This window comes from Rhopilema esculentum, chromosome 16 (genome assembly GCF_057945365.1).
Source record: "Rhopilema esculentum isolate cy_ngs chromosome 16, ASM5794536v1, whole genome shotgun sequence".
NCBI lineage: Eukaryota > Metazoa > Cnidaria > Scyphozoa > Rhizostomeae > Rhizostomatidae > Rhopilema > Rhopilema esculentum.
In genome coordinates, this window is record NC_142830.1 from 966,487 (window position 1) to 991,225 (window position 24,739).

At 37.4% G+C, this 24,739-nt stretch overlaps 4 protein-coding genes and 1 pseudogene across 5 annotated transcripts in view; 2 read left to right on the top strand and 3 right to left on the bottom strand.

Annotated features, from left to right (window-relative positions):
* The window catches only part of LOC135682602 (uncharacterized), a 38,273-nt gene extending 25,750 nt beyond the window's left edge, over positions 1 to 12,523 (bottom strand). The window contains exon 1 of the mRNA XM_089113095.1: positions 11,913 to 12,523. Within this exon, the coding sequence (XP_088969221.1) occupies positions 11,913 to 12,379 (467 nt within the window). The 5' untranslated portion in view covers positions 12,380 to 12,523. The remainder of the gene's footprint in view (positions 1 to 11,912) is intronic.
* On the bottom strand, positions 1,560 to 11,904 carry LOC135682604 (uncharacterized). 2 transcript variants are annotated; one of them, XM_065197567.2, is made up of 2 exons: positions 8,759 to 11,904; positions 1,560 to 8,560 (listed from the first exon to the last, which is right to left on the bottom strand). In XM_065197567.2, the coding sequence occupies exon 2, from the start codon at positions 7,245 to 7,247 to the stop codon at positions 6,336 to 6,338; it is 912 nt and encodes a 303-aa protein (XP_065053639.2). In that variant the 5' UTR covers positions 7,248 to 8,560; positions 8,759 to 11,904; the 3' UTR covers positions 1,560 to 6,335. Both variants share the same exon structure in this region, with proteins under 2 accessions (XP_065053639.2, XP_088969237.1).
* LOC148958196 (uncharacterized) lies at positions 3,803 to 5,214 on the top strand (annotated as a pseudogene).
* Positions 12,524 to 12,544: 21 nt separating the features above from the next.
* LOC135682605 (phosphatidylcholine transfer protein) lies at positions 12,545 to 19,853 on the top strand. The gene is made up of 6 exons (XM_065197568.2): positions 12,545 to 12,806; positions 14,502 to 14,616; positions 15,084 to 15,163; positions 18,307 to 18,478; positions 18,637 to 18,704; positions 19,587 to 19,853. Exons 1-6 carry the CDS (start codon positions 12,690 to 12,692, stop codon positions 19,680 to 19,682), a joined length of 648 nt encoding a protein of 215 aa, XP_065053640.1. The 5' UTR covers positions 12,545 to 12,689; the 3' UTR covers positions 19,683 to 19,853.
* A 106-nt stretch (positions 19,854 to 19,959) lies between these two features.
* On the bottom strand, positions 19,960 to 23,200 carry LOC135682608 (cytochrome c oxidase subunit 7A2, mitochondrial). Its single transcript, XM_065197571.2, has 3 exons — positions 23,020 to 23,200; positions 21,348 to 21,403; positions 19,960 to 20,259 (listed from the first exon to the last, which is right to left on the bottom strand). Exons 1-3 carry the CDS (start codon positions 23,134 to 23,136, stop codon positions 20,172 to 20,174), a joined length of 261 nt encoding a protein of 86 aa, XP_065053643.1. The 5' UTR covers positions 23,137 to 23,200; the 3' UTR covers positions 19,960 to 20,171.
* Positions 23,201 to 24,739: the final 1,539 nt, after the last annotated feature.

Here is a 24,739-nt window from a genome sequence, read left to right on the forward strand (position 1 = left end):
TTATAACAGACCTATCTTTCCCCAGAAAAGGTAGCGTGAATGGTGGTATTTCGGATAAAAATGCGTCTGTTTCCTATGTTGGGATTTTTGATGCCATTTCGAAAGTTTTGAACTTGGGTCAGGGGCTGTTATGGCGAAATTTGATATCAAAAGAGCGTATAGATTATTGCCTATTCATCATGAAGATCGGAGGTTTTCAGGCATGAAATGGAACAATAACTTTTTTGTGGGTTTAGCTTTACCTTTTGGGCTTAGATCCGCCCCACAAAAATTTTCCCGTTTTGCAGATGTTTTACAGAATATTTTGAGCAATAAGGCTTCTGTTCAATAAACAACTTTATGATGCATTTTCTTTTGCAAGAAGTTTGAAAAGTTAAAAGAGAAAGAAATTCGTATATCAAAAGAGAAAGAAGAGCATATGGGTGAAACACGTTTCAAGTAAAAAGCAAAAAGGAAAGTTCCACCCAAGGAACTATGAAAATACAAGTGTTGCTATGAAAAATACAAGAGGAGCCTTCTCGAAAAATCCCTCGAAGATGATAGCAGAAGGTGGAAAAGGGTTAATTTTTGGCATTTACAAAGGGGCTCAGGGAGGCTCTACAACACGGCGTGGTTCCACTGATGATAGATAATACTATTTTAAGTATTTCAGAATGACTGTGAATCAGTTCGAAGCATGGCTTTGGCTAGTTTCTGAAGTTATGACGCAATGCCTCGAACATAATTGGTTGAGAGGTCAAACGGTACGAATTCCGTGGAAAAAAGTTGCCTTGATTTCAACTTTCAAAAACGGAAAGCGGTACGGTAAGCGTACCGTTTTTGAATGTCAAAATATCTTCTACGCATGCTTGTACCGTATACCGTTTTCCGTCCATACCGTGAATTGGCATACCTTCAAAAACCAGACCCTAAGACCCTAAGACCCAGAACTCTTAAGTATTAACATTAAAAAGAAGGACCCTTAACACCAGAAGGGTCTTCACCCCGTTAGGAAAATAGTTGATAACAGTTGACTGTCATCATCGCACCATGAGGACATCTTAACTGTCAAATGCGCTTTTGTGCCTACTACGGCGTTCTTCCGTATACGGCAGCTGGTTGCAGCTGCTGTCTTCTATCTGTCATGGAGTCAGACAGCAACAAGGAAGTTTAGGGCATGCGCAAGGCAATTTCTTTAGCTGCTGCTTGTAGCTTTTGCAAGTTTTTATAATGCCCTCCCTAGTATGAAAAGTATGGCATTTTTTCTATAAAAACCTATAGGAATTTTTAGTGTGCAATTTAAACTTTGGTATATCAAAAAACAAACTGTATGTACCCGCATTTAAGAAACTTGAATTTTTTTAAGCAGACAATTTTATTCTTATACACAATAAAGTATTTTTAATCGACTAATGTAAAACGCTGCCTTTTATGAATTGTTTTTGGCTGAACTTCCAGGAAATCAGTTATGAAATATATACTAGATATCATCGAAAATGCAATCAAATTTAGAAAAAATAGACGAAATTATTCTGGAACTGATATCTAATAACAGAGATCACCTAAAAAAACTCACCGCATTCAACAAATTATTTGATAATTATTTTTTTCATAGTACAATAGCAGGGGTTTTTCAGATAATTTTTTTAACATGAAAATATTGTGTAGAATTTGCAGGAAAATTTCAACAACAGTTCTACGAAAACCATTCCAAAAAGGAACAAAAAGAGATAATAGAAGAAGCCAAAAGGCTGCCCTTAACGTCTTTGTCGCTGTCTGTGGATGTCCTACCCTGGGTGCCAGATCCACCAGAATCTCATAAATTCAATTGGTAGCAGAAGATAGGAATGGAGATGAGGAGGTAATCAGGGCAGTGGCGAGGCAAGCCTTGTTGGGGGGGGGGGGGGTGTGGACTACAAATTTACCTGATTAAAAAAAAATTACCTGAAATTCTTAAGTTGCTGTCACAAACCTCTGCAATACATTTTGTCTATCTAACTGTGTGGCATATAATTCACAACATTCATTTTAGAATGATAATAACGGACTTTCCTAATAGTTTTGCCAAATCTGTATACTGGGACGGGCAACTACCCGAGGCGGCACCATGGTTGCCGCCGAAGGACCAGAAAATTTTGTAATTTTGATGCGTCCAGTTCCATGGAAAATGCACTCTTTTAAGTAAATTTTACTAAAGCAATCCTCCTAATCCTACCGAAAATTCTTTTATTTTCGCAAACAAATTGAACAGCAGATAAAAACAACTGGTACAATCTCGCCGTGGTCTTGAGAAATACAATGTTGTTAGTTACTTCTAAAGCTGGGTAACAAGCAGCACTGGTTGCCAATTTAGATACCTCTTTCCATCTTAGCATGCCTTTTTAGGGGAAATGGACACAAGATACAATTTTACCTAAAGAGTGCCTGGATTTTTAGATTTTGTGTCAACAAGAAATCTTCAAATCTTCAAGTCATTAGTTTTTTATCTTCCTTCGTATCGAGAAATATCATATTTAGCCAAAGGAGCAACTATCTTTGCTTGATCCTTTATTGATGTAAATACATGAAGGTCGCTGAAATACCTTAAGCATTTCTTCCACTGGGCAGATTTTACCTGAAATTTCCTATCGAGATACTATTAGGGGGGGGGGGGGGTGTGACACCCCCGGTCGCGACGCCCCTGGAGGTAATGTTATAGTTTTCGGACTAGGTAGGGTAGTATAAAAAAACATGCAAAAGCTACAAGCAGCAGTTAAAGAAATTGTCTTGCGCTTGTAAATTCCCTTGTAACTGTCTGACTCTATGACAGACTCATTTCAAGACTGGATAATAGACTTCATGACAGACTGGATAATATACGAAAGAACACCGTAGAAGGCACAAAAGCGCATTTGACAGTTGAATGTCCTCATGGTGCGATGATGACAGTCAACCTTGATCAACTATTTTTTTATCGGGGTGAAAACCCTTCTGGTTTTAAGTGTCCTGGGTCTTAGGGTCTAGTTTACCAAAAAAATACCAGAAAAATATGTAGCAATTCTGGGATGGTGGGTGTCAAAAATCACTTTTGCTTGTGTTTTTGTATAGAATGGCCATACTATCTACCAGCTACCATTGTGAACAGAAATGGCTTTAAGCTTGACCGTACACTGAGGCTCCCTATACTAAGGGAGGGAGGAAACTTTGTCTCAGGCACGGCGTCACAACAACCCTTGCATCCCTGAACTTCGAGGGGTGCAGATGCAGACGCAGGAGTGCTGTACATAATTTTTTTATAGGTTTTTCTGCCTGCGCAGGATTATTGCAGGATGGGGCCACTGATCTCAAAAAAAGACTGGATCGAGCTTCTCCAGCCCAGCGTTGATTCCACATTGCAGCGTCCATTTGAGATCTCGCCGCGTTGTATGAGACTAGAGAGCAATCATGGATTTCCACGAGGCGGAACTTTTCGCTCGAACTTCAAAATTCCATTCGAAATTTTTCGACCGAAATACTGAAACCATTTCCACGACGTTTTCGTTTCGAGCACAAAAGGCGAACCAAGTTACTTCATGATGGCGGCTCACAACATTCGTTTTCTGCGAAAAAATTTAAAGTTTCTGCTGAAACTTAAATTTAAAATAGTAAAATAAAAAAAAATTCAAAATTCTGCTGAAAAAGTTGATAATAATTCAAATATTACGGCGGCGACTTGAGAGAAAGACGACGTGGTCGTTTTGGATGAGAAAGATATACCAGGAGCGTAAAGAGAAAGGAGAGTTTCATTTGTTGGTGAAAGATCTCAGACTGTTTGATCACTCGTTTTTCTTTAAGTATTTTGACAATGGGTCCTTGTACTTACGAGAAATTGCTTTCCTGGGTAGGGCCTTTTTTGACTAAGCAAGACACAAATATGCGGGAGTCTATTGGGGCTAGTGAAAGACTTTCTTTGACTTTGAAGTACCTTGCAACTGGCGATGCACAAAAAAGTATTGGCACAAGTTATCGAATAAGTGCTGCTGTGGTTAGTCGTGCCATAAACGAAACATGCGGGGTTCTATGCAGGGATGGCGCCACCGGGGGTGCTTGGGGGGGGGGGGGGGGTGGTGGTCCCCTCAAAAATTCATTTAGCCCCTCCGTCGGCACTTCAATTTTTGAAAAATTTTAAGCAACGTCGGCACTTTCATGACTTCTACTTCGTGATTTTTATTTTATTCTTTTTACATTGTTTGATTCTTTTTGAGTTTCTTTTTCATTTTTTGAACTGGAATTACCACAGCGGAAATAGTGTTATATTAGATCTTTGTTGTTGGTTCACTCACTGTCGGCACTCTGACATTACAGCCCCCCCCCCCCCAGTATTTCTTTTCTGGCGCCATCCCTGGTTCTGTGGAATGAACTGAAAAACAGAGACTTTCTACGTGTCCCAAATACAGTTGAAGAATGGAAAAAGGTTGCAAAGGTCTTTGAAGAGAAGTGGAATTTTCCTCACGCCCTTGGTGCCATTGATGGCAAGCACATTGTGATGCAGTATCCTGCTAAAGGGGGGTTGGATTTCTTCAATTACAAAAAAACGCATAGCAGTTTTTTATTAGGAGTCTGTAATGGAAAGTATGAATTCATTATGGTTGACATCGGTGATTCTGGGAGGCAAAGCGATGGAAGCGTTTACAATAACAGCAGTACTGGCTACTGTACTTTCCCTCCCCCGAGCAGGTAAAAAATTCTCAAGAAGTACTCCCCTACGTGTTTCTAGGTAACGATGCCTTTGGCCTAAAACCAAATCTTTTAAAGCCATACCCCGGGCAAAACTTGCAAATCCAAGAACGAATCTTCAACTTTAGACTTTCAAGGGCTCGGAGGATAATTGAGAACACTTTTGGAATTGCAGCCCCGAGGTTCAGAATTTTTCGCAGGCCAATTATAGCCAAAGTTGACACCGTTAAAGCGATAACCAAGGCAGTTGTTGCACTGCACAACTTTTTAATGGCTAGCAGAGTACAAGAAGAACCTTACAATTACTGCCCCTTTGACTATGTCGATCAAGAGGTAAAAGGTAAATTCAAGCAAGGGGAATGGAGAGAGGACTCGGACAATTTGGGAATGTTACCTATGGGAAGGTGTGGCTCTAACAATTTCTCAAGCAGCGCAAAGGAGATGCGAGGCCGATTTAAAAACTATTTTAATTCTGACACAGGCAGTGTTGGTTGGCAAATTGATTTAGTTAATCGTGTTTCGAATCCAGGTGAAGAATAATGCTAATAAATAAGCAATTGTGATCAACTTTCAATAAAGTTATATCTATACTTTCTAGCGTTTATTTTAAATATTTTCGAATGTCTTTTTCATTTATAATCTTTTTAATCCAATCTAGCAATCAATAACATTTACCATGACGCAATGCTATTTCAATTGCATCTTGATTGCTATTTATCATCACTGTTTACTTAATCCCTTTGAATAGTGAACCATCTTCCTATTACTCATTATCAGTCTCTTTTTCGTGAACATTTACGTTTTTGCCTCTCCTTGGTCCTTCTCGGAATATACTATTAGAGCCTGACTCATATTTTCTGCAATATTTTCTCGTACCAACCCTTCCTGTTTCCTAATCCCAAATAGACAATTTTAAGCAATCATTTCCGTAATTTATGCATACAAATATGTAAAATCTGTATTTGAATTACCTTTGAATTCTTTGAAGCTGATGCATAAAATCCAGAGTTTTACTTTGTGTTAGTACTAGAGTGATTCACTGTTACAACAGCTAATATTAAAACGTATTCTTTCAAATGAAAGCTTGAGTTAACTTGCATTAACATAATAACTGATAACAAGCTTTCCACCCTTCAAAGTTATTTTGAAATGTTCGTGCCAAACATAAGTTATGAGAAACTAAATTAAGACACGATAATTGAGATTAGCTGCATTTTTTATTATGAGATTAACTGCATTTGTTTCGAAATTATAGATGTTTGAACTTTCTATGACGTCATCAAAATGGCCGCCACTGGATTTTGTAAAGAGCATTTTTTCATCGTGTGCGCTCTACTAAAACAATTCTTAGCAACCAAATTGTTTTGTAAACATACAAGTTAGGTTTCAGTTATGCCGAGATAAGCTGCCCTCTAAGTTACCATCCTCTAACATCATAGTTTACGAACTTAAGGCAACCATTCATCCATTGAGCCCGCACTGGACGAAAAGTCTGAAACTTCCCATTCACTTTCATGTTCATCGATTATTGAAGTGTCTGAGCCGTCAATGATTTTTTCTCTTGTCATTTTGCTATCCCCATCATAATCCATATGTGTACTGGGCAATGCATCTCTTTGGTGCTCTTTTTTGAAGTGTGTTTTTGGCCCTTAATTTCATCATCACTCATCATAGTTGAGATTCTTGGCTGTTTTCTTTCTGCTTGTTGAAAGTGAAGGAGGCAACTGCTTGCCTTTGAACCAGATCGGAACTACAACCTGCTTTTTCTTGTCCCATTTCCAGCCGTGATTTTCAAAGCTAACTGTCTCAATGTTAACTTCACAACAGCGGACCCAGTGGAACACTTGGTAATTTGCTCGTCTGATGGCTTGCTTAACTGAATCTGGATCAGGAGGAATTGACGATGAAGACTTTGATTTCATTTCTTTATAGAGTTGGATTCTCGTTTCTACATATGACTCGCCTACCTTGCCACTGTAAACAACTGTCCTGATGAATTCCTTTACGTTGTCGATTTTTTCAGACTCGAGACTTTGATCCTGACCAAAAGATTCTAGAATCTGGCAATTCGACGGAGAACTTAACAACTTTTTGATGATTTTAACTTTTCCAGTCTTGTAGAAATAGGAAGTGGTGTCACATCCTGATATTGCATGTATTGCTGGAAGTGCTTGACAAAGATCATTTCCTAAAAATTGGCAAATTACTCCTATGTCAGCATATTTATCATGGTCCTCCTTGAAAAGCCACGTTTTACAAACAGAAAGCTTTGAATATGCCCATATGAGAAGGATCAGGACGTCGGTATTCTTGGAGACAATAACTACGTCTGCTGCTTCCAATGACGCATGCAAAACCAAGCGGGTATCCGCTACTTTATGATTACAACGGTAAAATAGCTCACATCCATTTCTCTCCACTCTGTACGTGTTGTTACCTTCTGTGACGATGAATGGCTGCTTTATCGTACCTCTAGCTTCTTCACTCATCATATGTTGTGCAATAAGCTTTATCAACTCTTCCTTATTTCCCTGATTCTGCAAAATTTCGTTCCACTTGATTCCTTTTGGCATATGCTGATCAAAGCCTTCCAATTTGGTTCGCGTACCAGTTTCCCCACGATCTCTCCTTGTTCCTTGTTTCGCACTCTGTTCTCTGTGTGTCGTAAATCATCCCAATCAAGCACGGCAACGATTCTTCTTGTGGCTCCATAACCTGCAGAAGGGCAATCATCCACTCTCTGTATGTCTTCCTTGACTTGAGTGATCTCACTGCTGCCATCCCATCAATAAACCATGCAGCATTTTTAGGCATGTTAGTTGTAGGAATCTTCGACTGTTCAATGAGGAAATTTCTAAATGAGGATTTGTCTGATTGTCGTAAGCTGCCTTCAGAGTCGCGATGGACAAAGGAAACATAGTGATTGGAAAACAAAATGCTTCTTCCAGACTAAAAGCTTTAGAGACTAAGAGTCCAAAAGCTTGACAATCTTCTTTTAGGACGGATGCTGCCTTGATGGTTTTCTTCTTTGCCAATATGCCTGTGTTTCACTTTATTCTCTTTATCGGGGCAAAGAAACTCTTGGATCCTTCAATAAGCCTTTCTGAAACAAAAGTTGAAAAAGCTTCATTGCCTATTTCTGATGCACTCAGCATATTCTTGACTACAGCAGGATCTATCTCTGTTCCAGTTGATAAGCATTTTGGATGATCCGATGAAAATTGATTTACACCATATCCTCTCAGGGTCTTCTTCAAATTTGACACGTGCTCAGCATGCAGTTTCTTGCTACTGTTCGTAGACTCCTTATGTTTTGACGAAGTCTTGATATTCAGCTGCTTTCTCAATGCAATCCTTAGCATGCTGTGGATGTGTATTGTCTACATCCAGGTGTTTGCTGCCTCGATATTCGTGCTAAAACCGGAACGAAATGGGCCAGCAGTTACCTTTGTTTCCTTGTTGAAAAGTTCTGTTATAAGGTCCCCATGTATCGTGGAGAAAGAATCACCAGTGATGCTGCCACCATGTCTTCGAGACTTTAAATCTTGGTATGCTGGATGAAATTTCCTTTTCAGATCTTGAAGGTGTACATGCTGGTAGCGCAATATCGAGCATAGTTTTGACGATCGAAAGCAAATGCAAAACAGATCATTTCACGCTCAGCTTCAAGATGTCGGTCGATATCACATTCTCGAACAGCAGACACTAATGAAAGCATTGCTGACACATCTCTCAAATAGGCAACGGTCATCTCACTGCAGAATTTGTTGTTGCAACTGATTGAACTGTGGCAGCACCATCACATCGTTGATTGAAGAGGCAGAAGGATTCTTCCGGAGCATCTTGAGGGCTGATAGTAGCTCCACATCAGTATTAGAATACGTGCCTACAGAAGAATGAAAATACTTTGAATTAACTTATCAATAGACTACAATAGCTTTCTTTGATGTGGAATCTTGTGAGCCCCCTTTAATGGGTGCTTTATGAACTATGTTATACATGTCATCACTTGATTTTGCTGGATTCACTTCCTGTCCTGAAAAAATTAAGATATAAAACAGAGAAGCTCATTGCATAGCCCTACCTGTCAAATCTTCGATCCTGAATTGTCCAAGAGCATCAAAGCATTCTTTGTGCAGTTGCATACTGTGAAAGTAATGTCTTCCTTCCAATGCTTGATCAACTGATCCCGAGGCTATGACTCCAGCACCTGTGAACCAGTCTTTGAGCCCTCTGCAAGCGTAACTTTTGTAAAGGAGTCTTTGCATTACACGAAGCTGATTTATGTTCAATAGAATTAGTTACTGTAGAATACTTCCATCAAAAACGCATTTTTAACCTCTGATTGTCATTTAACAGAGCGCACACGATGAAAAATTGCTCTTTACAAAATCCAGTGGCGGCCATTTTGATCACGTCATAGAAAGTTTAAACATCTATACTTTCGAAACAATAAGTCAAACAAAATAAGTGTTTTATAATTTTTGACTCAGTTTTGCAGGTTCTTTCGAATAGTATAGTCAGATTTAAAAAATGTTGTCATTAATATTTTACTGACCGGGAGTGATTACGTCATCGAACACATTCTTTGTGCAGTTGCATACTGTGAAAGAAATGTCTTACTTCCAATGCTCAATCAACTGATCCAGCATCTGTGAACCAGTCTTTGAGCCCTCTGCAAGCGTAACTTTTGTAAAGGAGTCTTCGCATTACACGAAGCTGATTTATGTTCAATAGAATTAGTTGCTGTAGAATACTTCCATCAAAAAACGCATTTTTAACCTCTGATTGTCATTTAACAGAGCGCACACGATGAAAAATTGCTCTTTACAAAATCCAGTGGTGGCTATTTTGATCACGTCATAGAAAGTTTAAACATCTATACTTTCGAAACAATAAGTCAAACAAAATAAGTGTTTTATAATTTTTGACTCAGTTTTGCAGGTTCTTTCGAATAGTATACTCAGATTTAAAAAATGTTGTCATTAATATTTTACTCACCTGGGAGTGATTACGTTATCAATCATGTGACAACAACAAATTTTTCGAGAATGCCCAACAGAAGCGGCTTGGCCCACCAGGACACCAGGAAATTTCCCGGTGCGCCCTCTGCTCCAAGTTATTTTTTTTGAAAACTTGAAAACTTTCAAAAAGCAAATAATCTTTGCACAGAACTAAAATTGATTACAATCATCAATTGACCTCCTATCCAAAGTACGTTTGCATAAAAAGTTTACCTTCCCCTCTAAATTGAGCAATATTAAGGTAGATTGCAAAGTTTTCCAATCTTTGCTATTGTTAATTAATATTAAAAAGACAAAATGTTGGTCAGCAAATTCTGCAAAATTTTCTGAAAACCTTGTAGAAAACATATTTTGTTATGAAAATGACTTTGAAAAAATAAACATTTTGAACATACAGCTTTGTTGTCTCAAACTCCTCAGAGTATAAAATGTCAAAAAATGGTCTAAAATAACAAGATGGAAAATTTGGTCCACAAATGGGTATTCATTCTCCATTTTGTTCTTTCAGACCCTAATTCTGACATTCTACACTCTGAAGAGTTTAAGAAGTTTTTAGTATAGTTAAATTGTTTGCTTTTTTCAAAGCAATTTTCAAATTTGGTAGCGCCAAAAAATTGTTCATATTTTGTTTTATTGACAGCAGTAAATGTGGTAGCAGTCAAAGCCTACTTTCACTACAAACCTGATTAACTTGTATTTTTTAAAGCAAGTACGCCATACATTTATTCGGTATCTGTTGAGGGGGTAGTAAGGGATTTCATTAGCTAACTAGCAGACTGTTTGCCAACTGACTAATGACTATTAATTGTGTGAAACCAATGACTTATGACTAACCGTATTATTTTTTTGACTGATGACTAATGCAAATTATTCCTAGTGCCTGATATCCAATAACCGAGGCCTCACACTTTGGAAAAATTAACTGAGCACTACCCCATGCTCCTTCCAATCACAATGGTTGTAACTGGGTAAAATTATCGATGTGTTGGGTATTGGAAGAACATTGGGTATGGGAACGTTCATATATTACGTAATCAAAGATGGGGAGAAGAGGGGGACTTACACAAATGTTATGGCTATTACATTTATTATGGCACTTTGTTGAAGTTTGTTAAAATAGTTGTTTAGGGAGAAAGGCATTTTTCAAATATTGCTGATTTTTGATTGCGTAGTATGTGCACATTCCTTGTGTTGTCTCCCTTGAATAATAGTTCTTTTTCTTTGGGCCATCAACTATCCCTTGATAGTGAAAACTGCTCTAGGTATGATAGAGAATAATACTTTCTGAACAAGACTTCGGTGGCAAGCTATTTTATTTCTATTCTATTTTACTCAACTAACAACTCATGGTCATCTTGCTTTGTGTACGTTAAAACCAGGAGTTTCGTACCAAAAATAAATTATGACTGGCTAAAAAATCTTGTACAATTTTTGAAAAACTATATACATAATTTGTTGAGGATTGATGGTCTCATGTAAGAAACTTCTGAAAAATTTAATTGAAAATTAAACCGGCTGTTTGAAAAAAAACTGGTTTCAAATTTAAAACTAGCTATTGAAGTATTCCATTCTTTCTTCAAATTTAAAGAATTTCTGTCCCGGAATAGAGACTGTACTTTTTCTTAAGAAAATTCTTTACCCTTTCTACCATGTCCACGCACAGTTTCTCATACAGAAGGAGCCTATCAATGTACAAAATCATCAATTTGCCCAAATTGGGTGGCAGCAGAATCTCTTAGAATTCATTTTTCCAAGATATTTTATAAGATATCTTTTGGACAGGTCTACAGTTTTAAGCACATGTTCAATACCTTATCATAATTCGGCACGCTGATGTCTATTTTTTGCAAACAATTTGTAACTGCAGCGTAGAGGCAGGAGCAACACAGTCATTAAGCTAGCAGGTGCTGAGGCACCCCTTTACATTTTTCAAAGATTTGCTGCAAAACTTTATATTAACTGTTTGATGAGCTAAAAGGCAAAGTTTTTCCGGGCCTGTTTTACAAGCCCAGAAGTTAGTAAACTTTAGCACCTATTGCCGCCCTTTTGCTTGCTTTTCCCGGTAGCCAGTCCGCCACTGGTGCCCAAGGCTTAAATTGACGACCAGCCATCATAGAAGTCATATCCACTTCAAAAATTTCGGTTACCCAGTTTGCTAGATTGCTACAGTAAATTCCCTGTCTACACTGGCTGGTCTCAGCTAAGGGCACATACCTGAAAAGGGATCCATCACGGTCAATGAAAAACGAGCCGTCTGGACTCTTCTCCAAAACGATTCTTCCTGAGAACATTTTCTCAAAATAACTGTCCTTCCATTTTTTAAAAGTTGGTAATCCAGTGGAATACTTCTCTCCGCCGATGTTTAAAGTGACGATATTCGAGAACTGCGTTTCCTTAAGTTTTTTCGTCATTGTTTCAAAGATTTTCTTTTCTTCAATGAAAGCGTTGTAATCACCAATAAGGATTTCGTAGGCTCTCTTTGATGTTGAAGAAAACTTTTCAAACGCTGACGAAGCTTTATGAATAGCTTCGTCAAGTTCGGCCCCGTAATTATCAACACCGTCTTTTGGCCTGCTTTTTGTTGTGGCTTCTTCAGAGGTTTCTTTCGACGGCTGTGATCCAGTCTGTTCCTGAGGAACATGAAATTCAGAATTTGCAGTTTTCTTTTCTTCTATCCCCATTGCTTTGCCTTCGCTATTCGATCTTAAATTCAGCTTCGAAGAGAAGGTGATCGTTCAGTTAATTCCACCCAAAGAGATCGTTCCAGCGGGATTCACGCGTTTCCAAGAAGCGCTTCTGGAAATGACTTCCAGTGAGTCGGAACGAGGCATTGCGCTGTTGTTGTCACTCGTATTTTCTTCGCTGACAGGCTGACGAACAAGAACTCGAAACGAGCACTACAAACAGCATATGATAGATATTCCTGTCTCTGTTCTGTGTCCACAGCAAACATTTAATTGACAAACAATGTGATGAATTTTCCAGTGAAATATGTTTTCAGATAACGAATTTGAAGTGGTATTGAAGGAATTTGAGGATCCAGATTTGTCACAATATGAGTTCTTTCTTGAAACCATGGATGTCACAATTTACCGGAAATTCATTCAGGTAATTCTTCTGTTTGGAATGGGATAGGTAGGAGCATAATGGTAATTTTAAGATATATAACTAATCCTCTAAACATCTCTTGCTTTCTGAGTAAATACAGTATTTGTAATCCAGATGATCAAATTCTATGAAGTACAACGAGAACACTTGTCGTTTTTAAGTTCAATAAAGACCAAGTTCCTTTCAAGTTTCAATGACAAGTGAAAATATTAACGTTTCTTTCAATTTTTCTTTCCTTTGACATATGCTCTGAATATGAACTTTATAAACTTAATGTTGCAAAGTGTTTTTATGTCAAAGTAGGTCACCCAAAAATTTAACTTTGCAAAAAGCATCTATCGGCTGTTATTTGTGTCCATCTATCTTTTAATATCTATCCATTCATCTTTTTGTCTATCTTTGCCTCTAGCAAAAATTATCTAACTGCTGTTAAACCTATCTATCTGCTATTGTTTGTGTGCCAGACTGCAACGTTAGGGTATGCGCGGGGAACGCATTCCCTGCGCAATAATTTTGTGCTCAAATCCCATCGACGCATTTTTGCAAATTTAGATTAATCCGAGAAGTTGGAACATGGACTTTCGCGCATAGCCTAATCTTGAGCCCTAAAAGTGCTATTTAAAAATGAAATCCCGCAGCTTTTAACCTGTCATTTTGCAACATGATTTGTTCCAGCGCAAGCGTAAGCAACAGAAAATAATTCCCCGCACACAAAAAATACTTTGCACTCTGGTTTGTGTGTCTTTCTTTCTTGCAATGTTTATAAATCAGCGAAATCTATCTTTGTGTCTATCATTGTTTCCAGCAATAAGGGTCATTTCATGTCAAATCACCAAGGCCATGTCACCCAAAATCTCAGATTTTGCTTATTTTCACATATTCTGAATATGTAGTGACTCTACTTTGGCCATTTTACACGCACTTCCTACTCCTTCATCGATCATGCCATCACCATGACATCCACCTACATCATTCATAGCATCACCTAGCATATGACATTCCCTTGAGCATTGTACTCACATTCACACATCTATGTCATGCTGACTTCTTCCCAAGTCTAGATATTTCCTTCTCCATTGCATCATCATTACATCATCACAACACATCATTACTCAGCACATTTATTTTGTATATAAGTATGTTAATTTGTATTCAGTTCAGTTCAGTTAACATCAGAGTTACACAGGCAACATACTGTCTCTCTCACTGGCTCCGTGTTCTCTGCACGTTAAATAAGAATCGAAGCCAACACCAACGATGGAAAGTCACAGGATAAGATAGGAACCATTGCAATTCATTCCACATAATAACGTTCCTATAAATATGATAGGAATAGAACATTCTGAAAATTTCGGATCATCATCTTTAGTACTTTTTGAGATATTCATAAGTGAATTTTCAAGAATTTTGAGGTAAAATTCTATGAATCCGCCATTTTGAATTTTCATACAAATGAAGAATACAAAACTTGTTAAAAATTTGGTGCATTTTGATGTACATGATAGAACATCACGCAAACCCTTCTGGAAATTTGGCCTTCGGAATTTTTTTTTATCTTTCTAAATATACCTAATTGAATGAAATATTTCTACTTTATTCGGACGCCACTACCTTGGCTTGCTTTTACCACATTAATTGTCAGCTGAAGTAGTTTTTAGCACTTTAGAGTCAATATTTTTGGTTCATCATTCACAGAGCTCTGGGCTATATGAATATAAAGTTCTTGGAAACATTGGTTGCCATGGAAGTGTTTGTCAAGAAGTATACATGGATCTAGATTACAGAAAGTCTTGGGATTCATATGTGGCTGGTTTGTACTTCTAAGCTTCATGTTACACTTTATTACATCACAGAGCCAAAGTAAAAATTGTGCTTTCAAACAGTTTTCACAATATATTTTCCAACTGCTACTGAGAGGAATTGATGATTTATTAAAATAATGAATTTTTTTTTTAAATAATTCCACACAGGGACAGGCTAACCAGTAGCGTGACTGCTGGTCACTCTGTCCATGTGTGTGGAGACCTGACGAAATCATAAACTGCCTTGAATTATTTTGAATTATGAACGATTTAAATGGAAGTATCCTAAAAAAATATTCATGTGTGTGCTGAAACAATTGAATAGTAAAAATTGGCTGTGATAAGACCTAAACGAGCACATGCCCTTTCCTTATTTATAAAATTCATTGTAGTTTGTTCTTGGATCTAAATTTTAGAGCCATACCAAAAAACTTGCATGCTGAGTTTAACAGATTAAAACAATTTATTTTTTCAGAACTGAAAGAAGTTCAAACTGACGACACCTTTGTTATTTATTGGGATGTGAAATATCCATTTCCATTGTCAAATCGAGATGTATCTTTTCATGATGAAACTGTAGAAAGGTATAAACTGAGATTTGTAAATCAAAGATTTGTGACCCTTTAACATCACTTAACATTATATTGAAACAAAATTAACTCTGATTTCTTCTCATCCAGTAATTCATTCATAACTTCAAACATGTCTTGCTTTTTACTATATATTATTTTAGGAAGACTAGGTAAAGGTCATATGCAATTGGGTCCTGTGCAGGGGCGGCGTGGGGTGGTATTAAAGGTATTAGTCTAATACCTTTTTATTTTCAAAGGAAGGCGACTTATGGTCTCTGAGATTGCAGGAAATTTATTTTGCTTTTTGTACGCTGCCACTTTTTCATAACAATTTTATCGATGCGACCAGCTCTATTCATATAGCCAAGCTATATTTGCTTTTCTGTTCGTTGAATGAAAGCTTTCCTAATCCTCATTGAAATCTTTGAAAAGTGTAATCAATGCCGTAATCAGCAGCCCTGGCCATGGTATTAGCCTCCAAAAACAAATACACTGCCCCGAAATTTCTTTTGTCTGTTGTGGTCTGCATGACGTGAACTTCTCTTGTTGAGCCATGGTAGAAGAATGGGTGAACAGCAGTAAGGTATTAGTTTTTCATTTCTAATACTACGAGGGCCACTGTCAGTGGAAGGGACGGTGGAAAAAGCCCCAGCTCTATTCTATAAGGCCTTAGCTTATAGAAAAAATATTTCTGGAAATTAACTTTATGAATTTACAAAATGTAGCTGTACTTTTGCTAGCAATGTCTTTGGATGGATAATTTGATTGACAAAATTTAGACACTGAATATAAAGAGCAACAGTCATGAAATAATTTGTTTAAGCTAAAGGCAGTTGTAAAAGTTGTTTTGTATGAACTGTATGTTTTGTAAAACTTTGATTCTATATCACCGTAGAGTCACAGGCAACATTCTCACATTATTTCTCTCGGTTTCTCAAATCAAATGATACATCTTACGTTTTTTTGCTGCATTACTCTAAAGTAAATCGCTCGCTTTATCGTAATAGAATCTCATTCGCGGGCCAAAAGCCTCATGGTATTAGAATTAATGGGCTAATACCTTGGGGCTCCATTACTGGGCAGCAAACCGCTGTATCAAAACACGATTTCGCTCGAGTAATTTGCCGCAGCCATAATTCATTTGTATTTCGTAGGACCGATCCTTCACCCAAAACTAGTAGGATGAACTACATTACCACAGGGTCATCAGTGTCTGGGGGGAGACAACGGGGGCCAGTGCCTTCAAATAATTTTGTAAGATATGGTATTGCCAAAAGCTATTTTAAACCATCATATCGAAAAAGTCATTTTGCCCACCTTCTTAAATAAGAACATATAAGCTCCACCCCTGTTAAATAGTTTCAGGACCTTGCGGAGGGACCTTCTTATGTCTTAATTTCGGAGGCTAATACCAATACTTTTCTACTCCCAGCCGCCCCTGGTCCTGTGTCATGGGCTGGCTCAAGTTGTTTTCTTACAGTATCATTGGTGCAGCCCTGGGTAATTATTTGTAAACATTTCATTTTGATGTACGAAGAATGAGTACATATAGGAGTGGGAGGACCCTGTAAGTACGGAAGTAAGTAAGTAAGTAACTAACGAAGTGACACGGTTTCCGTAACAGAATGCTAAGCGAATAATTCCCATTTTCCTCTAATTAGTGTCCCGCTTTCTATTGTTGCGGCTACAAAATGATGTTGACTCAACATCATCAGCAAGTAAATTTTGCAAATTTTTATTTTGGCCTTGCCAAAAGAGAAGTTGGCACAGTTTCAAAGGAAGCTGCAGCACACAATCCAGCAATTGTGCACCCGTACAATGGAAGAAATGCCTATTGTGGGAATTAAGGTTTTCTATTCGATAAAATTTTCAATCATTGACAAGGATCTTTGATACGGCTGAAACAATCTCCATGAAGAATCCGGAGAGGTACCATGTTTTGCTAGATGTCATATTTTTAAGAGAGCGTTCCCTGACCCTAGGTGACCCATGATTCATTGATGCAGTCAGAAAATATCCTCGACGTGTATGGCACGAGGTTAATGGGATTACCTGAACCAGATTCTTTACATGTGCACTCTTCAAGTTTGCGACATCTCTGCATACTCACGAACCATTGTGAATGAATGCAAATGGTTGTGAACCAGTATTGATCACTATGAAGCAGTGTTAATCATCGTGAATCATTGTGAGTGATCAAGAATCATCATTAGTCATAATAAATCTGCGAAGGTCATCGTGAATTGGCTCAAATGATAATGAATTATTGCAATTCGCTGTGAATCAGCATGCCATAAAAGCTCTAATAAGCCCCCCGCCCCACTCTATTAAGCCCTCTCTTCATCAAGCCCTATTACCATTCCAAAATTTAAAATAAGCCCCCCTCTCTATTAATTCCCCCTCTCTAGCCTCTGATATCAAACAAAGAAAACATGCACATCTAAGGGTTCTCTTGACGGCTGTGATGATGATAAGACCATGTGCATTAAATACGGCCAATGTAGAGGTTTTCTTGTGCGCCTTAGAAGTCAAGAGGATACTGATGTTGATTCTTTCAAAGAAATCCCATGGCTTTGTGGCCATAAAAAATAGGCATAAAATATCGCGAAGCATTTTAGTGCGTTTTTCAAAGATGTGCTTTAGTCTAATAATGCTATCATCACGAGCCCCCTCCCCCCCCCCCCCACTTTAAATTTCTTGGCGCTGCCCCATCACCGTCAATGACAATCTCAATGAGAGTAATCTCTCACGGAGACCCTATATTCTGATAATTTTTCTTTATGAACATCTTCATAGAAAAGCCCAATTATTCTTGCTAACGCTCTCTACTGAGCTCATATCACGTACCAGACATCTTCTTCGTACATAGCCATTGGGCCCCTATGTTTATACTTGAAAGGAGTAAAATGTAATCTATGTGCAGATTCAGGTATTTCACATAAGAGGCATTTTAGAGTCTCCTTTGAAGCTAGTTCAATGCATCAGCATTACTGAATTTAGTTATACTAATGTTAGCACATTTCGCTGGCAAATTAATGATATATTATTAATAACATTACTCAAATAATGTACCATTGAAAAAATAGAAAAAACAGTACTCTTGTTAGTAAGCCATAACTCTTTCAGTATTGCTATGTGCGAAAATTAAGGCACTTTGTGCATAATGGAAAAGATACATGGATCATCTTATCAAGAAGTTACAAGGTTGAGTCTATCCCAGTCAAGAAAAGAGCTATCAGAGTGGAGGACTATCATCAGTACATGGTTATTCAAGATGATGGATTTAAAAACACTAAAGGTTGTCTTATCATTCAATTTTTCAAGTTGTTTTGTAGTTTAGTTCAACTAGATATGATAAAGAAAAATCTACTACTGAATAGGAAAAATCTAATAACAACCAATATGGTTGAAAAATTATTTTACTTTTACCTGTATGTCTTCTTTTACATTCTACAGCATATATGCACTACTATGACAACCCAAAGGGGATGATTCCAACTTGGTTTATCAATTGGGCAGCAAAGGTAGGTTGTTCAGCACAACAGTAAACATCTCTCTGGCATTTGAAACATCACACTGCTCTCCACTTATACCAGTTTTACCAAAATAACAAATCATGGTGTGCACCTGAGTCAACTGCTATTTTTCATGAAACAACTACACATGAATGTTTGAATTCTTGACACTCAACAAAATTATATCTTATGCAATCAAATGGGGAGGTGTGTGATATTGCTACATTTTGAGAAGCAGGTGTGTGCCAAGATGTGGGTGAGCAATCTTGCATCTCAAACTTAGAGGCCTGCAATAAGAAATTAAACTAAAGATGTCAAATTTCCTGGACATTACATTTAATGGGGGCACACAAGAATAAAAGTATGCACCAAAATATACCTTCTTATATCAGCAAACTCATTTTGGCATCAAAATGTACCATTTGACACTTTGTACGAAGTCTGAAACCTACCAATTAACAAATAATCATTGGTGTAACACTGTCAGTGAATGCCTCAGATTCTAGTTTGATATGGTTTTTTGTATTTGTCCCTCCCCAGCTTCTGAAGGTAGGTTTTTGGACAGTAAGGAGCTTTGCTTGTCAAGAAGTATCCTTCCTTTGGATGCGACCACACTTTGTGATTTCTATGACCGAAGTAGCAGAGAGCTAGTGAATCTCTTTACTTTAGGTGAAATGTCAGTAGCTCAAACCACATACCCTTGGATTTGTAGTCCCCTGCTACCCCAACCACTGAGCCATCCTTGTACTCATGTTCAGTTTTGCAGTTAATCCATAGTTTTGCAGATGACAAGGTTTTGTTTTTAGGTCAATTTGCAAAGGAAGAATTTTTCTTCTGATATTTTTACATAAAGAACTCAAGTTGTAATTTTTAAGATTTCTCAATTTTTAGACTGGCATACCATCATTTTTGATGTCAATGAAATTGGCCTGTGAATCATATGAACAACATAAAACTGAGAGATCAAAAGCTGCGAAGAAGTCCTAGCAACAAGGTAAAAAAATGAGAAGATGAAATGTTGCAAATCATTGGCCTAGTCTGTGCTCCCTCTGCCATGCTTTACATCATCAAATGTATTAATCAATTTTCTATGATATGTCTTATTTGCATGTTCATATAATATTTTTTGTTGTGTTAATACTTTTCAACCAATTTCCACACCTCTGTTTTTATTTATTTATACTGTAAAAGGCAGGTTGTAGTTAATATTATTGCATTATAACATTGGCAGTGCTTAGCAAGCTACAAAAAATAAAGTTCAAAATTGCACAAAATTTGGAATCACAATGCATGTTATTTAACCAAAGACAGACAGTTTCATTGAAATAGATAATACTCTTAACATGGCAACCTGAACAACTAACGTTACAGAATTAAAACCATTACAAATTTTGAAAGGGTGTATCAGATAACATGTCCTTGTTTAAGATGGCTAAATTCAAAACATCTAAGTGCAATAGTTTATCCATGCATTCACTATTGCTTTTTAAACTTGCCAGCAGCCATCATGCCAAAAGCCACAGCTGAAATACCAATTCCGATAACAGATAGCCTCATCATGTTTCTGGTGATAGAAAGTGATTCCATACTTAATACAATGTAATTAAGCCTTAGAGGAAGGCTGCAGATTTCTATCTGCAGTGGAATGGCTATGAATTAAATGCAAATTACCATCAATTAAACTTTCATTAGGAGCATATTTTTTGCTGGCTAGGAGCAAGGCACATGATTAGGGTACAATGCTTAGTAGAAGTCTTGGTACACTACAATAAAATTTCCCATTACATCAGTAGGACCCTCTCATCCCCTTGAAACAATGTTCAATAACAACAGTTTCAAAGTGTGAATTGATCCAATGTAACTCTATTAGCTAATTAAAGTAATAGGCTTTTCAACCAATATATATTGTTTTAGGGGGAGGGGGAAAATTCTGTATCTTAGAGCTGGAAAGTTTTACTTCATGAAGATCTTTCATTGACTGCAGTGTTTTCCAAGAACTAGGGCAAGGATTGTGGTTATACTTAGGGTAATTCCTGGGGTACATTGTAGAAACATTAATTGAAAACATCAGAAACAAATGTGGGTTCTGCCAGCCCTATTTATTCTAATAATAATTTGGAGATTTATTATTGAATTTTAAATTTTAAATTCAATAGGAGTTGGATGGAGAAATCAAAAACCTCTTAAAATAAACACATTTTGTGTTTTTTCCACCTGCTTTCTTTAATGAAGATACAAAGAGTGCTCTTTTTCAATTTATTGGTTTGTAAGAAAATGGAAACCAAACATAAATCAATGATCCCATTCTATCAAACCAGCAAAAGCCTTGCAAAATATTGTCACATTTTAGGCATTTTAGAGCAAAAAAGTATTTTCTCCCATTTCAAAAAAATAACCAAGTTATGAAAGTGTGGCTGTTTATTGCAAAAAACACTTTCTTGCACACTGTAAACTGTAGCACATGTACAATTAAAATTCCTGATGCAACTTCAGTTGTTGCATCAAATCTGAAAACCTTTTAGCACCAAAGCAACTTGTCTCCAAAAATACTTCTGCTGCGAAAGTTTTTGACATGTTTGATTTTCCATTATAAAATAATTTGAATGCTATTTTAGCAACAGTGACTAAAGGATAAAATGTAGAAAGCCAAACCTGTAGATGAAAGCATCTGACTTTGTTTTCAAAAATACAGGCATTCCATCATTTTTCTATCAAAGAAAAAAAAACTACAATCACATCATATTGCTTATTTTGTCTGAAAGGAGGAGGCAGTGAAATCAACAGAGAAGGAATATAAATGCATATACATATTAGCCATTTTATAAGAATGACCTGACATCAAGTATAAATTCATCAGCTTTGTAAAATGCAATAGGAAAAAACAGTAGACAACAGCTATAGCCACACCCAATGTTACTTGAAAACTTGTGACTTTTAAAGCTGCTTAATTAAATAGTTTTGCTTAATTGCGTCTTAACTTTATGTGACTGTAAACAGGTGTGCCATTAGGTAGGGTGAATTAGTGGAGTCTACATTACTGTAGGTAAAACATTACATGCCAAAAAATCAATTTAAATTAGTTGCTTGCATGATCTGAACATATCTATCATATTTTGCACTCATGTGATTGGGAACTGGCTGAAATCGCTTTGCCCTAGGAAGACCTTGTCATAACTCTAACTCATACCCTGCAATCATGCTTCTTTAACTTTAGAACTGTTTGTGAAAATCCTAGAATTTTCTGGCTTATAAGGTACTGTTAAAAAATTGATGTTGAAAATTGGGTGCTTAACAAAGTGCAAACCATTCCCTGTGCCAGTATGGATTCCATGGCAGCTGCATTCCCGAGAAATTTTTGCAAAACTATGATCGACTCTGGCACACCCAAATGTGGGCCTTGTTTGGGTGTGGTTTTGGTTGTGGCTTGAAATAAAAAGTGTTTTACAAATATGGCAAAACGACTTTAATTCTAAATTTGTTAGCAACTTGGATTGGCAAAAGTTTTCGAACCTTTTGGGATCTGGGCTGCCAAAATTTTTCAGACCTGTTTTCACTGTCCTGTTTAAAAATGAAAACACAACGGTACAAAATTTGTTGGCTTTCAAATCAAAGTCAAAACTGTGCCAATTAAATGGCAGAGGAAAATTATCTAGGTTCCAGTTCTAGCGTAAGGGGAAGGGCAAGCCACCACAGTTTATTAGGGTTCAAAACTTGCAGGGAACAGTGTAAACGGGGTCACTGCGGCACTGGGGAAATCTTAAAAAGAAGGCTTCGAAGCAAGCAGAATATTTTTAACTTTTTTAAGCTACACATCAGAACATTTTTTGCAGTCATTCTCTTGCAATTGCTTAAATGTTCTATTATTTTATTAGCCTGAGTTCCAGACCAAAAACTAAATGTATTGGGTCAAATGTGCACATTTATCACAAATGCACTCTTGCACTTCTGGCTAATAGCTTGTGCACTTCTGAGATCTTGTTGAAAATTGCCATGAAATCAAGACCGGCCCCTGTGCATAGAGTAACATTATGTAAAAATTCCATGCAAACAATTTTCCAAAGAAAAACTAAACTTAGAAAAAATTGATAATTTTATTTTAACCACGTCGTTAGCTCTCTCTGGGTACACGTCTTGCAATAAAAAACCCAATCCCAAGTTAATGAAAACTCCATCACCTACTTCATGAATTTGGAATGAGAATCAAATGTTAGCATATTCTATCACACCTTTCAACACATAATGTACCTTCGACTTCGAAATAACATACATTAACAAAAACATGGCTAATGTTTTGTTAGCCAGTTCATGGTTTACAGGGAATTACCTGAAAGAGCCTTTGATAGTGACCAACGTTATTTGGTCTTCTCATTACTCCTTTAGCAGAATCGGCAATGTCTTGCTGCACAGCTGTTTTATACTGGTTTTTTAATGATTCCGACATTTTCCTTTGTACGTGCTTCTTTTCATGCTCCTCGAAGGCCCTCTCTCAGAATCCAAATGAGTATCCTCGACTTGAACAGTGTCAGCCTCGATTACAATAAAATTGAAAAATCAGACTGTCGAACTTTCGTTGTCGCGACAAGATTGTAATAGGGTTATTTTTGTCAAAACGAATTCATCCACCCTATCGTTACCGTCGATATAAACTAGTCCTTCAATGAGAATTGAGACAAAGAGACAAATAAATAATGTTTCAAACGTCCATCTTCCGATCATGTGATCTTTCCGCGAAAGGTTATAAACTTCACAATGTTTCTCTAACAGGCACAGTCTTTCACAAGCACTGTCCGTTCAAACTATACTATAGTAATGCACAATCAATAAATCATCACGCGCGGTTCCATAAATCCAAGTACGGCTTTGAAAAAAGCAAACATTTTACAACATACTAAAAGCTTTTTCGTCTGACACTCCTCAGAGCATAAAACTTCAGAATAGGTTCCGAAAAAACACGATGGAAAAATATATACCCAGTTGTGGATCGAAATAGGCCAATCAGAAAAACGCCTGCACAAGACCGGTATAGTTGACCAATCAGTGCCGCGAGCCTAAAGAAACAAAAAGGACTACATCAATTTTTAAACAAAAAGGACTACATCAATAAAATGGAGGTTATTCTCCACGACAAAGAAAAATTTGCTAAATTGGGTGATGTCGAAACACATGACAAAACGGCCAAACTAGAGCGGAAACTCCAAAAACGTTTGTTGGAACTGGTCAACTCAAAAATGTTGGCTACAGAAATTTATGATAGGATAAGACCCACGGGCTCTCAACGACCACAAATGTATGGCCTCCCTAAAATACACAAGCCGAACGTCCCACTTAGACCTATTTTGTCTATGGTTGGCTCAGCACAACACGAACTGGCTAAGTGGCTTTCTGAAGTTTTGGACCCTGTTCTTCAAAAATATTCAAAACATTGCATCAAGGATTCTTTTACGTTCGCTGAGTTCATGCAAAACTTGAACATCGAAAACGAAACATCTTTCATGTGTTCTTTTGACATTAGTAGTCTTTTCACAAATGTTCCTTCGAGTGCGACCATCAAAATATGTGCCGACGCTTTGTACCGGAGCGAGCACCATTCCCAGAGGAAGTATTCATTGAACTGATGGAAACTGCAACACGTTCAGTTGAATTCAGTTTTAACAATGAAATGTACCAACAAAAGGATGGTGTCGCTATGGGTAGCCCTCTGGGACCTGCCTTGGCCAATATCTTTGTTGGCTTTCATGAAGAGCGTTTGTTCGACTACGACCAAAAGCCAGGTGTCTATTTTCGGTATGTGGATGACACATTTACCATTTTCAAAACAGAGGCTGAGTGTGATATTTTTCTAAAACACGTAAATAGCCTACACCCAGCCCTCCAGTTTACGTTTGAAAAGGAAGAAAATGATTCCTTGCCATTTTTAGATGTTTTGGTCGGAAAGTCTAACACTGGATTTCTTACCAGTTTATATCGCAAGCCTACTTTTACCGGTCAGTACATACGCTGGAATTCATTTTGCCCAAAACAACGCAAAGTCAACCTTGTCAAAA

Excerpts from the sequence above, each read along its gene's own strand:
- LOC135682608 (XM_065197571.2), bottom strand. The coding sequence starts at position 23,136 with ATGTCGGAATCATTAAAAAACCAGTATAAAACAGCTGTGCAGCAAGAC. Across the intron at positions 21,404-23,019 it reads ACTATCAAAGGCTCTTTCAG|AAAAATGATGGAATGCCTGT; the intron begins GTAATTCCCTGT and ends TTTCTTTGATAG. Across the intron at positions 20,260-21,347 it reads TCAGATGCTTTCATCTACAG|AAACATGATGAGGCTATCTG; the intron begins GTTTGGCTTTCT and ends TTCTATCACCAG.
- LOC135682605 (XM_065197568.2), top strand. The coding sequence starts at position 12,690 with ATGTTTTCAGATAACGAATTTGAAGTGGTATTGAAGGAATTTGAGGAT. Across the intron at positions 12,807-14,501 it reads TTTACCGGAAATTCATTCAG|AGCTCTGGGCTATATGAATA; the intron begins GTAATTCTTCTG and ends CATCATTCACAG. Across the intron at positions 15,164-18,306 it reads TTCCATTGTCAAATCGAGAT|TATTGCTATGTGCGAAAATT; the intron begins GTATCTTTTCAT and ends TAACTCTTTCAG.
- LOC135682604 (XM_065197567.2), bottom strand. The coding sequence starts at position 7,247 with ATGCCAAAAGGAATCAAGTGGAACGAAATTTTGCAGAATCAGGGAAAT.